Below are 15,135 nucleotides of genomic sequence, written 5' to 3'. Positions count from 1 at the left end.
AGAAATTACCTTGTCTTGAACAAGGTATAAGGCTTCTGCTTCGTCTCCTGGCACAAATAGTTCTGGCACCCGATGGGTAGGTATCTTAAATAGAGTTTCAAGTCTGTTCTTGCATGTTCCTAATCTGAAATCAAAATTAATCAATTAATTAAAAATTCAAAAAGTAATTCATGAAAAAACTGATATAATTCTATTTTTCAGTAGTAACAGAGATGTAAAAAAAAGAAGAAAAACCATTTAAAAAAAATCTGTCAGTGATTTTAGCCCACTTAAAAATCCATAAGTTAAAAAGGAACTCGAGATAAAATAAAAAGAAAAGGGCAAATAAAATAAATAAACTAATAATTAAGTCCGTTTTTAAGGAGCAGTGCTGACATCCTTCTCGCAGTGCCTCTGAGAGGAGTAGGCACAAAATGACACATACTGCTGCTAATTGCCTAGTGTCTGATCATTAGCCAGGGAAATTGTAGAGTGCGCTGCTGAAATTGGATGGAATGAAGCCAGCAATGCCTGCCAAAATCGTGCCACGGAAAGGGGGTCAATCTCCCTGATCATAAAAAGATCCCTTGCCCAAGAAAAGATCTTTTGAGGAGAAGTCTGAGGCGGAAGAAAAGTTTTTCTTACTAGTGCCAGCGTCATGTTAGAAACAGTGGGATGTTCCTAATCTGAAATAAAAATCAATCATTTAATTATAAAATACAAAAAGCAATTCAGGAAAATATTGATATAATTCTATTTTTCAGAGATGGTAGAAATGTATAAAACAAGAAAAAAAAAGAAAAAAAAGAAAAAATCTTTCAATGTAAAAAGCAAAAAGTTAAAAAGGAACTCGAGATATAATTAGAAGAAATAGAGATAAATACAAAAAATTAACTGGTAATGTAAGTCACTTTTTAAAATTAGCTCCGTCATTTTTTTGCTTGAGAACACAAGATGACCTTTTTTCATGTTGAATTTGTCTGAATCCATTCAAAAATTTGAATGGATTAATTTTTTTTTTACGTTTTTTCAAAATTTGAAAGTTTTTTTTCATCTCAAATTTGTCTGAATCCATTCAAAATCAATTCGAAAATTTGAAGTTCTACGGTTCAATTCACTCAAGCGGGAAACGATTATAAAATAGCGACGAAGACCACACTGCCTTTCCATAACAAACAATAAAAGCACGAAAAACAATAGGGAAATCTTTTTGCAAGACAGTGGAGATAATTTTAATGGATGTTTTTTTTTTTTATCAGTCCTGGTTGAACTTCGCTGAAGTAAGGATGCTAGGACTGCTTTGAAAACATTTTAATTTTTGGTTTTATTGATCGCATGTTGTTGTGAGTCTTTTTTCTTTTATATATTTTTGTCTTGCTGAGGACGGCCCTTGGACATAGGGTCGAAATATTCATTCAAATTATCTCCACTGTCTTGTAAAAAGATTTCCCTATTGTTCTTCGTACTTTTGTTGTTTGAAACGATTATCCCAGATGTGCCGCACCCTGCTGTCTTCTCTACAACAATACTAAGCGTAAGATTTACAAGGTTATTTAAGCTGCATGTTGATAGTATTATACGCAAAGGTCACTACTCGCCAAGGACAAAAGTACGCTTGGGATATTCCCGTATAAAACCTATTTCAGGCTTTTTCAGCAGTCCTAAGCAATTTGTCTTAATGTATTCAAGATCGTTCCAAAATAGCCTATCCTTGTGATGTCCGCTATACTGGACGTTGAGAAAATCAATTTTTGATAAATAATTGTTTAAACAAATGAATATTAAGTAGTAAATAACATATAATTAATCATAACATTGTAAATACTAGATACAATAAATAAATAATAAATAACAATAAATAATTTATTCTTAAAATTACAGGTCGGTCGGTTAGAGCATAGGGTGCAGTTGATATTACCCATCAAACAACCTGCAAATCTTAATTTTCTGATTGTATACGCCTCGAGTATTGCTGCCGCGTTTGGGGCAACCAAGCTCAGAACTCTGCTTATCTGTCAGCAGAATCAGAAGATGTTCAAGAAGATGCTACTAAGATAATGCTGAGACCCCGCTACAGCAGCTACGAAAGTGCCGATTAGTTCTTTTGTCCACTTTGTTCGATCAAAGACATGATCTAATAATGAAATTTGAAGTGATATTAGCAGACGAGAAGCGGCAGCCTATTCTTCCACATGGATCAGCAGACATACCAGGCATCACAACGCACAAAAATCCGTCAAGTACCGGACGACCAGATTTGCAAACGAATTCGTCCCCTATTTCATTGGTGCATTTACAAATGGACCCTTGGTTTATTTAATTTATTTCTACTTAATTATTTTTTTACTATTAATTTATATTATTATTTATTTATTTAACTGTTTTCTATTAATTTATTTATGAATTATTTCTTTTCGCTTTTCTATATATTTTATCAATTTTCTGAGACACTGCTCGTTGCTCATACTTTCTTGCTCATAAATCTTCTCAGAAAAAGTGTAAGTATAAAACTCAACGATTGCAAACTTCTTTTGCGTCTTCAAAGAGGATATAAAAATATGAAACAGCTGATGATACCACATCACGTATCATTAACTTGAATTTTTCGTGATTTTGAAAAACGCAAATATAACAAACAAACAAGCGATTATTAAGAAAAGTATGAGATTTTCTTGGGAACATACCATAATCTAAGATAAAAAAGAAACAAGAAGAAAAGTACTCAAACGCTGAATTACCTTAGGACAGGACGGTACACATTTTTTTTTATCGGGGGGGGGGGATTAATTTTTTTGATAAGTTGAATAAGAAGTGCATAGAAATTCAATGAAATTTAGGATTTCAGGGAGGAGCGGGCCCTGAGACCCTTTCTTTTTTAATGACCTTGAAATTAGTTCTAATACTTATTTCGGTACTATTTATAATAAAATTTTGAGCTACCAAGGGCACCAAAGCAGAAACTCCCCCCCCCCACACCTGGACCCCATCCTATTGTCGATTCATGCACGAAAATCCCAACTTCTTTCCTATTTAAGTCCCTGCCTTAGGAAAACACACGGTGATGATCCTTATGTAACATGTACACCTATATTCAAGGATTTGTTATTGATTTACGGGATTTATAATATTATTTTCTTTATAATATTATTAGATTTATAATATTATTATATAATATAAATAATAAATAAGTTGATAGCTATTTGATAAAGCATCTTAGAGGAAAAAAGCTTTTGAACTATATGGACTCTTAAAAGCTGTAGAATAAAAATAAAGAAAACATGTGAAATCACAGAATTACGGGAAAGTCGTAAATTTTTGGAGAGGACATGATCCGAGCCCTTCCCAAGCGTAAATGCCTTTTTGGGTGTCTTTCCTAACTAGTAATTATATCAATTTATTTATTATTTTATTTATTTATTTTATGATTAAGTCATTTACTTACTGATTTATTCATAGTTTTCAATTATATTAATTTAAAGACTTGCATTGAATTTCAACTGATCTGTACTTGGTAAAGCATCTTTAGGAAAAAATCTTTTAATTTATATGGACCTGTTATATGGGACAAATGGAAAATTTTTTTTAAAATGGGCAAATTAATAAAAACAACAGAATGACATTAAATGTCATGAATTTTTGGAGAGGAGACATGATCCAAAGCCTTTTCCATTCGTATGTGCCTTATTTAATGTGTTTTCTAAATAGCGATTCTATCAATTTCTTTATTATTTCATTTACTCATTTTACCATTTAGTTATTAATTAATTTATTATTTTCAATCATTTTATATTATATTTAATGATATTTAGGGAGAAAAGCTTTTAAATTATATTGACTCATACAAATGAAAAAAATCACGACAATGAATGGATGAACGAAAACAACCGAATGAAAAGCATAAGTTGAATTTGAGGAGGAGGAAGTCCAAAGCCCCTCCCATACGTACACACATTTTCTAATGTCATTCTGAAATATTAACTACATTAGTTTATTTATTATTTCATTTAGCTATCAACTTATTTATTATTTACGATTGTTTTATATTCATCTAAGGATTTGAAAATCCAAATTGAATTGAATTTGAAGGGATCTGTACTTGATTAAGCCTCTTTAACGAGAAAAGCTTTTGAATGATACGAGCTCAAACGAATGAAAAAATCACAAAAGTAGGCAGATCAATAAAAACAGGAAAATTAAGGGGTAGATCATGAATTTGGGTTATATCATTTTTATGAAGAAAGGACTCATGGACATGCTTCATGGTCCATATACACGGACATAGACATGCTTATGGACTCACCTGTAACGTATATCATTCCATTGATGTCTGAATTCAAGTTTACGCCAGTCTTTAAATAATTGATTGTCTGGATCCAGTTGGCGATCAAAGTTGATTCGTTCAATATCTTCCACTACAACTTCTTCGTCTCCCATTTCCGTCCAATCATATACAAGCATCTCACTGTGCTGGCTAAATTGAAGAATATTTTAAGTCATTTGGCAAAAAAAAAGAAGAAAAAAAGAAGAAAAGAAACTGCCTTCCTTTCTCTTTGAGGTAGAAGCTGACCAGGACATGCCTGCCAATGAGGGGCTACTTTGGGGGTCGTGAAAATGATATAATGCCTATACCTAGGACTTGGAAGAGAAGAGGAGGCGGTGCAAGTTGAATATAGAGATTTCTAGCTAGAAAATAGCTAGAATATAGAGAATATAGCTAGAAATCTCTGCAACTTATACCAGTACTTGGCAACGGAGAAGAACAAGACTGTACCACGAGTGAATATTAGCATTGTATAGAGTTTATTTGTTAAATAGAGTAGTTTTAGCAACATCTTCAGTAGATACAAATTCTGCCTACCACGCTACCCAAGGTCTTATCCTCGTGGAGACTTGAACACCCCCTACTAAAACCGATAAGAAAGTATAAAGTGTGGTGTATTTCTATCAGGAATGACCGTCTTATCAGTCCCCTGTGGGTGGTGATCAAGCCTTTACGAGGACAACACATTGGTTAGCGTGGTAGGGTGTTCATATCTACTGAAGATGTAGCTAAAACTACTTTAATTAACAAATAAACTACTTTATTTAACAAATACAATACTAATATTCACTCATGGTACAGTCTTGTTTTTCTCCGTTGTCAAGTACTGGTATAAGTTCCAGAGAGTTCGAGCTATACTCAACTTGCACCAGGCTGGCACAGTTGATTTGAAGGTGGCTGCTACACTCTCTAAGCTCACCGTCTATGGTTGGCTAGCGGAGGTTACTAGAGCTCTCTAACGGCAGTTGATGTGGAGGTTATTGCTAAAGACTCCCAGCTCACCGTTTATGATTGGATAGTGGAGGGTGCTAGAACTCTCCGACGGCGATCCTCTAACAACTTGTTGTCACTGCTGGTTCTAAAGCTGAACTATCCACAAGTTGAATGTTTTGCCTCCTCTTCTCTTCCAAGTCCTAGGTATAGGCATTATACCGGTTCCACGACCCCCAAAGTAGCCCCTCATTGGCAGGCAGGTTGCGACACGGTCATTTTCTACCTGGAAGAGAAAGGAAGGCCGAAAAACCCAAAATACAACCTTAAAGTACTAAAACACTACATATCAAGAATACACTGATATCTAACTTGTCTAGGCCAAGCAACAGTCTTTACATCTGGGAGAATTTTCGATTCATTTCTGTTTTGTATTAAACAGAGGACGATAAAATTTTTGAACAGTAACACTCAATTGACAAGTATATCTTCTTCTTCTTCTTGTTTGAATTGTTATGGAAACGCTTTTGCATAATCTCATAATTAGAATCAAATTCCGGGCCTTTCAGTGGGTTAATGCATCTGAGTTCGAACTCTGGTTCCCGTATTACCAAGGCATCGGTATGTGGAATCCGGATGGCATGCCTCATTGACAGCAGAAATCTTTGAATTCTTCCAAGAGATGTTTCATTTTCAAACAAGTACGAATTTTATTTTGAACAAATATCTAAAATCAAGCATCGATAACAATTTTTATTGGCACATAAATAGGAAGTCTTTACTTATTATAAAGGTAATTTTTCCAGTATGAGAAACTAATTTTTTAACTTTGATTCGAAACAAAAGCAAACCGAATATTCGTAAGCAAAAAGACATTTTTTTACCGGGCTGTGTGAAACGCGAATTCTCCGATTGGCGAAATTCGATTCGAAATAAATAAAACTTTGATTTGATTTTGATATAACAGCCATAATTCAAATAGTGGCGTTACTTGCTCGTTTCGCTGGAAAGAAACTACCATCTTTCGTCAGAAGTAGGCTTTAAACCTAACTGTCAGACTCGTTCAAAATTGCAGGAAAACTTAGAAGGAAAGAAGAAAAATATCTCTCTCATAAAACTAATGATCATCCATATATCTTTGTGCATTTTAAAAGTTAACAGTCTTCGACAAACTTCTTCCCATTCTAGGATAAACAATTTTCAGAGACAACTTGAAACCAGTTTAATGGTCTATTACAAAAACAAAAAATAGTTGCGTAAAGGTGTTTCTAAATTATTGGCCAGTAAAACGGGCAACGTGAAAATGATCAAAACAAAAAGGTTAAAAACAGGAAATGAAAAACTCTCTAATTGTTAAGTCTATCTTAGTGTAACAAGATAAGAAGATAACGTTATCAATGTATTAGTGTGGGCATTAATGAGTAATATTGGAGAAAGGGAACATAATATAGACAGAAGAATTTTGGAGAAAAAAAAATGTCTTTTTGCTGGATCTTTGTAATTTTGGTGCCACTGAGGAAGGTATGGAAAAGAAGGTAGACAAGCCCCCTGTAAAACGACTAAGCAGGTACAGTTTGGTTTCAGAACCAGAATTAAATCTATTACAGTTTTAAGGGCAGGGAGAATGACCTGGTTGTTTGAACGGGTTAAGTGTAAACTTACAGAGACATATATATATCTTAAAAAAAATAGGGAAAAAGTGGAATTCAATTTTCAACTGAAAGATTTTCATATGCAGTTTTTGTAGTGTTTGGCACCAAATAAAAAAAAACGTAGTTGAAAAGTCAGCCAGAAATAAACAAAAAAAAAAAAAAAAAACAAACGGCACCAAACTAGTTGAGAAAATGTACCCCCCCCCCCCTTTGAAAGTGTAGTTGTTTTTGGGAACCAATAGATTATTAATATTTAGATTTTTTATTTAGAAAAATTATCTGGTTATGATAAATTACCGCTCTGTCAATTAAAAACTGGCATCTGATTACTCGTTGAAAATCTGAAAATGATTATTACCTCAAATCAACAAGTGGTAAAGATTTTAAGAAAACCAAATATTTAATATCTCAAAATCTTCTATTAATAAAGCTTAACTTAAGACGTAATTAAGATTATTTTATTAATGTGCAATAATACAAATTAATACAGTTTTGGATTCTTTGATTTTTTTTTTAGATTTAGAAAAAAACGTAGGTGAAAAGTCAGCCAGAAATAAACAAAAAATTCAAGCGGCGCCAAACTACTTGAGAAAATACAGCCCCCTTTGATAGTGTAGTTATTTTTGGGAATCATATATTATGAATATTTAGATTTTTTGGATAAAAAGTAAAATACAATCTAACTATTAGTTTTGCAATACTGCAAATGTGATTCTGCCCTAAAAACGACATAATTTTGAAACAACTAAATACATTTTTTTAAGAAAATCAGTATTTTTTAGGTGTGATTAGAGCTAGATAGGTCCAGGGACCAAAATATTTTTATTCTTATGTTTTTGGTACTCAAAGTGTTAACTAGGGAAATTTAATCTTTTTATTAATAAAGTGTATTTTTTTTTGTTTGCAAGTGTAGGTGGTAGATGAATGAAGTTATTAGTTTTAGAAAGCAAAGATGTTAGTACCATTGAGAAGAGACGGGATTTGAAGACATAAAAAGAGGTCTTGTATAATTATGATACTATGAGAGAAACTAAAACCCCAATTAAAAAACCCAAAGATATTGAACTTGAGGTTACAGATTGGACACATGTTATAAAATGAAGTTTATTGGTAACAGATTTTAAGATATTAAATACTAGTTTTCTAAATGTTTATAACACTTTTTCATCTAAAGTAAGGAACATTTCAAATTTTACCAGAGGCTGTTACCACATTAATAAAATGGCCTTAATTACGTCTTAAGTTAAGGTTTATTAATAGAGGATTTTGAGATATTAAATATTTGGTTTTCTTAAAATCTTTACCACTTGTTGGTTTCAGGTAATAATCATTTTCAGATTTTTAACGAGTAATCAGATGCCCGTTTTTTATTGACACAGCGGTAATTTATCATTGCCAGATATGTACGGGGAAGTGGGAGCTTCCCATTTTTAGATTTTTAACCAGTAACCAGACGGCAGTTTTTGATTGACAGTGGTAATTTATCATAACCAGATACGTACGGGGAAGTGGGAGCTTGGGGTCTGGGCTTCCACAAAATATCAAAACTTGTACGATTTTTCAAGTAATTTATCTGTTTTGCATTTTACTGTGAATTTATCACCACCTGGAATGAACCATCGTCTGCATGATTTATGGCCAAATTTAATTTAAATAATTTTCAAAAATTATTTTAAAAAATAAAACAATTTCTTCTGGAATTTTTAGATCTTTAGATTCAGAATGCAAAAAAAGGTAGCGTTACAACAAAAGGCTCAGATTTATAAAAAACCCACCTGATCTCTGGCAGATAGCCATACTTGTATCTATTGTTCAAGGTTTCCAAAAATTTAGTATCCAGAGCGGGTGGTATTTGACCATATTTTTTCTTTACTCGCTTCTCTGTTTCGTTGACTGGTAAATCCAAATAAACAATCAAATGAGGGTGGAGAATTTCACAGTGAGTGCTCAAAATCATAATCTTATACCATTCCTCGACTGTAAAAGACAACTAAAAATGAAATTTATTCATGCGATTGGAGCCCAGATCATAACATTGAACTGAAAAACTTGGTTGATTGGATGGAGTACTGTCAAACCAGCTGTGACAGTCATTTGGATGATGTTGAGATTCATTCTTTAATAAAAATATTCAATCTCTCTAATAAACCCATAATCTTGAAAAATATTTATTAGTTTTTTTACAGCAGAATCAAATTAAAAAATTTAAATGGCGGTCCATCCATTTTACGAACCTTTAACTGAAAACCTGAATTAAAAATAAAATTTTATTTATTCTTGGGCCATTCGCAGTGGAGCAGTTTTGTTACATTCGCCCTCCAATTCATGAATTTTGCTAAAAAGCTTAACTCTATTCGATTCCTCGACTGAAAAAGAGAATTAAAGATGAAATATTTTTTATTCTTTGGCCACTTGTACATGATTGCCTACTTTATGATTGCCCTTCACTTTATAGCCCTTTAAATCATGGGCTATAAATCAATTTATAGCCCTCAAAAACTTAATTTCATATTGGGCCATTCGTACAAGATCATTAACTTTAAGGTTGCCCTCTGAGCTTGCTGATGTAACCACGAGCGCATTTCGGGAGTCGTGGAGCTAGAGCCCGATCACAGACTCCACACAAATTCAGGCAGAATATACATCTATTTATTTTCCCCAACATACAGGGGTATAAAAGATATGAAAATGGAGCAAAAATACTCCAACAAATCAAACATAGCAACAATTTACAGGAGGGAAAAATAGATACAAATAACATAGTCTTCAATAATAACTAGTTTCGCCTGTTACTTGTTTGTTTTGTTTGCTCTTATAATTTTTTTATATAATTTTATTATATAAAATTTTATTATACATAATTACATAATTTTTGTTATATTTTGTTGGTTTTATCATTTGTTAGTTTTACTTAGATTGGTTTATTTCATTTATCCGATGCTTTGAGTTTTGACCATCTTGATAAGTTCGAACCTCACTGCATTTTTAGAACATGCAGCCACAGGGAAACAGGTAATAATTGCTAAATATCTTGCGGTTCAAAATTGTCATTATTTTCACTGATTTGTTTTAAAACCAGTCAGATTTTAGAAAGGCATTCTGATTTTTCCCTCTAGAAATACGGAATAATATCACTGGCTAACAAAAACAAGATGCAGATGCAAACTAATGAAATTAGAACACTATTTTATCGAGAAGGCGCCCACTTTTAAAGCTGATCCACATGGTTAGGTTAAAGCGGATCCGTCCCTTCCAAAAACTTTGGTCAGCTGGTAAAGTCAAAAACTGTTTGTGAAATTACGGCACTAAACTTCACATTTTTTTCGATTCTACCAAAATCCACGATCTTGGGCGGCAAAAAGACCTGAGAGTCATTAAAATCTACCCCTGTTTCATAGAATTTTCGACAGCATTACCCCATTCCTCACTTACAATTATACAAGCAACATCAATGAATCATTTTTTGTTAGATCCTTTACTTTGGTACAAAAATTCTAAGAACGATCAATCATCATTATTGACATACATTCGAGACAACACCCTAAATGTTGCCCTCATTATAAATATATATATATATATATATATATATATATATATATATATATATATATATATATATATATATATATATATATATATATATATATATATATATATATATATATATATATATATATATATATATATATATATATATATATATATATATATATATGTGTGTGTGTGTCATAGAGGAATTTATAGACAATTGAATTCCAGTGTGCAAAAAAGATCCAGGATTCAAAAAAACATTCTGAAAGACAAAATAAATAAGAAATGCGAAAAATGGAAAGAAACATAATACATGAAAGGTAATTAAACAAACAAAGTCATTATGCATTTTCTATATAGTATGATGAATAGAAAAACCCGATCTTGCAGTAGATTTATTCTATACAGGGGCATCAATTGGAGGAAGGGGAGATTTGCCTCTTATAACCTTTACTCACCTTGTTTGCTGATATACCCACATTCAATCATAGCTTCTGCAAATGCCACATCACTGTAAGGATTCTGTTCCAATATCACTCCTTGACCTGAAATTTCACAGACATAAAATTCAAAATAGAATAAATAGACAAAAATAGTAAACAAAAGTAAGCTATACAATAGATTTAAAAGGATAACAGACACGAGCAATTTCACAGAAAAGCAAAAATGAAAACTATTCAAAAAATCTTTTGCCCCTGACCCCCGACTCAAAATTTAACGCCATCCTTACTCCGCCATCCACAAAAAAACTTTTCCTGAAAAGGTCAATATCTTCCAGCCAAAAACGTTCAATCATTTTCGTGCAAATTTTTAACTTTTTTTGTCAAATCTCTTTAGATTTCGCAATCACTTTTTATTTACAATCAACGTTGGCAGCGTTAATTCAAAAGACTTTAAGCAACAAAATATCGATTTTGGACGAAAAAAACAAAAAACTGAATTTTTTTCTTTTGAGACTAAAAGGGGAATAAAAACTAAAATTTAACGAAAAAAAAATTTATGACGATCCTCTAGGGACATCTTTATTTAGAAAAAAAAGAAGAGAAATCGCTGACCCTTCCCATATTTTCGTGATTGGTACCACTGCAACCAGCTCTAGCTCAGAGACAATGAAGACATTTCCGCCGATGTTGCCAGCTAGTAGGTATCGCATGTAGAATCCAATGTTACACAGGAGCTGGAAAGACTTTTCTTTAAGAAAATTTTGAACTTCAGTCCCAGTGCCATTTGACCCAAAAGAGTCTTAGCCTTCTTTTTCAAGTCTTTCAATATTTCATCTCAGTCTCAATATTATATTAAAAAAAACTAGCTTTTTGGATTAAACTATATCGAAACGTAGAAGAGATTTTTCTCTATTATTTCTGTCTTGCTATGATTTGATTCAAAAAGTTAGTTTTTTTGTTTCATATTTGATTTTCTTTTCCCTTTCCTATCTTTTTTTTTTTTTTGAGCACTGAGGACGGCTTGATGGAGATCTTTGCCGTCTGGCTTTGCCTTTTCGTTTGTTTTTTTCCGCTGGCTGGAAATCACACTTGTTCTTGGTTTCTTATTTAACTATACATTGTTTCGTTTTTTTTTGTCAAACGTAATATATTGTGACATGCAGGCATATATTCGTTTTAGAAAGCATACTGACAAAAGGTGATTGACATAAGATGGCATTTTCACTGAAAGACTCTTTATAGAGTGACCATTACTTCCCCCTGAAATATTATATGACTTATACAAAAATTGACCATTTCCAAAGCAGATAATCGAGCCCTAGAGCCTCGCCATGGATTCTCAAACTATGAAGTACATCAACTCTGACATAATGATAACTTAATAACGTTAACATGTCCACCTCTCTGTTTTAAGTATATTAGCAAATGTTGAGTGTGAGCGTGATGGACCAATCCTTGAGTGATCCTTTTATGATCCTGAATCAAGATAGGCGAGACACTTCCTCATGCATAAGGCCATGTCGCATCCTACAACGCCAAATCGGGTCGAAAAACACACATTTTCAAAACAGATAATTTATGGCACTTCTTCCCACGTTACCTTCTTTTATTTAACTTCAGGCAAACTTCGATTAGGGAACTTTTAGTAAATAAAACAAGCACAACATTCAAAAGCTATAGTGGCCTTAAACAATTAAATTGATGGCCCGGTAATGGGTATTTGTGATAATCTTCTTTCATTTCATTCTTTTTTTAACAGCAAAATAGATCTTTCATTTCATTCTTTTTTCATTTGGGCGAGCATTCTCTTCCCATGCGCAGCGCAGTTTTAAGATGCACCAAATAGATTAATATTCAAAATTAAATTGACAGAGCCAATATAAATTAGCAGCGCCAAATTCAACAATAGACCTATACTATGATAATATTAAAGCAGCAAAAATGTGAATAATTTAAAATTATAAGCAGTTTCAAGCAGTTTATAATTTTGTTGATATTTTAAATCACCCTGGATTAAACTTCTGACCCCCCCCCCCGAAAAAAAAAATAGACAATTTTTTTTAATTTACTTAGCTGACCTATTCATCAATATACCTCTTCAAATTATATCTTTACATTTAAAGTATTCAGCTAAACTACCTATACTTTTCTTTAAAAGCAAAAATCAGTCAAAACTATTATTCAGATACTTTGATATATCTGAGGAAAAATAGGAAGCATCATTCCATTTACTCACATCCTTATACATTTATCCCTATACAGGTAAATTAACGATGGAAAATGAAAAACTGTGATCCCACCTTCTTATTCAATCCAATAAACTATGCCCCCTTATCTTCTTGACCTTGTCATGCCAGAGAGGGCCACATATGATATAAGCCCTGTAATAAAGTACAATGTACTAATATAATATATTTCATGGATTAACCATTTACTTTTCTTTTCCATCCCCCCCCCCCCCAGAAAAACCCTATGATCTCTCCTAAAACATGGAAAACTTCTTTTAGGTAATTTTTTTCTGAATTCTTGGAAGGTGCACCTGGACCTATTTTGACCCCCGCCCCTTCTTGTATTCAAGTATCCCTCTAAAGAATGCATCTAATGTTTGATACTGGCCTGTTTTTAATAGATAAGTTACAGCACTAGCCCAGAGTACAAAGCATGGCTTAACAATGTACTTTTCTTTCCCTTTTTAACCCCACAGGAAAAAAAAACCCTCTGACCCCCCCCCCCTAAGAAAAAACATGGAAAACTCGTTTTTTTTAACAATTGCCAGAGAGGGTTTAATGAAATACAATACACGTATATGTTGCATGGCTTGACAGTGTCAATTTCTTTTCAATTGACCCCCCAAAAAACCCTCTGATCCCAAAAAAATTGAAAACTTCTTTTAAGTAAATATTTTACCTGTGCTGTGCTTAATAGATGAGTTACAGCATTGCATACAGCATAAACCATATGTACTAATATATTGCAGGGCTTAACAATGTACTTTTCTTTTCGATTTCCCCTACACCCCTCCCCCCCACACACACACAGAAAAAACTCTTCTATCCCAAAAATCACGGAACAGTTCTTTTAGGTAAAATTTTTCTGAATTCTTTGGAGGAATATCAAAACTATCTTGTAGGCATGCCCCCCCCCCACACACACACATAATCCCCCTGCATCCAAGTATCCCTCTAGCCATTTACTTTTATCCCACTATCCTGCATCCCAGTAGCACAAACCATGGCTTACCAATGCATTTTTCTTTCATTTTAGCCCCCCCCTCAATTCGGAAAAAAACTTTGATTTCATCAAAAAGACATGGGAGACTTCTTTTTAGGCCAATTTGTTCACATTCCTGGGACGAACATCAGGACCTACCTTATGGTCACCCCCACCTCATTTATCCATGTATTACTTTAAAAGATTTCATCAATCATTTGATACTGGTATGTGCTTAGTTTTCCTTTTATTACTTTATTACAATACCGCATAATCCATGGCTTAACAATATAATTTTATAACTTTATTATTTTTACTATAGCTTTGTTATTTACTTATTTTTATATTTTTTTTTTTATTTTAACCCTCCACTACTCCCTACCACTTTTTCCCAGGCAGTTCGCACCAATTCCTGAGAGGAACATCAGGACCTATCTTATGCCCCCCCTTATTATCCAAGTACCCTTTAAAAAAAACCTTAATTGTTTAATATTTACCTGTGCTTAACAGATGAGTCACAGCATTTGCATACTGCATAAACCGCAGCTTATAAATTTCAACTTGCAACCTTCCATTATGTTTATTCTTTGGGTCCTTCAGAAAATCGTTTACATCCCAAGGGTAGACATTTCCAGGCAAAACGTCCCTATAATTTCGAATGTCATCTCCATTGGGCTGCTTATAGATTTCATCCATTGACACTGCAGGGTAATACTTCATATCAAGTTCCTCAGCAAGGCCAGCAGCCAGTTTAGATTTACCAGCATGGGGCATCCCTTCAATGCAAATAATAGCTGAATTTTCATCAAATCTGTCACGGCAGTCATCATAAAGACCATGGATGTAGGGGTAGAAATTTTTCTTTTCGTAAGGAAAGGGTGCTGGTTTGTCAACTTTTTCTCTTAGGGTTTTCCCACATATTCCTCTGCTGGAAATGTAAATTCCAATAGTGTGGCAATTAGCGTCAATTGCAAGCTCAGGAAGGCGGAGGAGTCCTAAAGCTCTTCTAAAGACATTCATTTTAGCAATTTAGAAGAAACTAACAGGCTTCTATTTCTAAGCCTCAGCC

At 33.3% G+C, this 15,135-nt stretch overlaps 1 protein-coding gene across 1 annotated transcript in view; it reads right to left on the bottom strand.

Annotated features, from left to right (window-relative positions):
• ND-42 (NADH dehydrogenase (ubiquinone) subunit ND-42) overlaps positions 1-15,135 on the bottom strand; it is a 32,777-nt gene that overhangs the window by 5,135 nt on the left and 12,507 nt on the right. Inside the window, exons 2-6 of the mRNA XM_089086027.1 lie at positions 14,564-15,135; positions 10,872-10,958; positions 8,658-8,859; positions 4,280-4,450; positions 10-124 (exon numbers count right to left, since the gene is read on the bottom strand). Coding sequence (XP_088942153.1) covers positions 10-124; positions 4,280-4,450; positions 8,658-8,859; positions 10,872-10,958; positions 14,564-15,086 — 1,098 coding nt within the window. The 5' untranslated portion in view covers positions 15,087-15,135. The remainder of the gene's footprint in view (positions 1-9; positions 125-4,279; positions 4,451-8,657; positions 8,860-10,871; positions 10,959-14,563) is intronic.

This window comes from Artemia sp. Qi Xiang Cuo, chromosome 3 (genome assembly GCF_049724085.1).
Source record: "Artemia sp. Qi Xiang Cuo chromosome 3, ASM4972408v1, whole genome shotgun sequence".
Taxonomy (NCBI): Eukaryota; Metazoa; Arthropoda; class Branchiopoda; order Anostraca; family Artemiidae; genus Artemia; species Artemia sp. Qi Xiang Cuo.
Note: the sequence above shows the minus strand (reverse complement) of the source record. Positions and strands in the feature narration are given on the sequence as shown.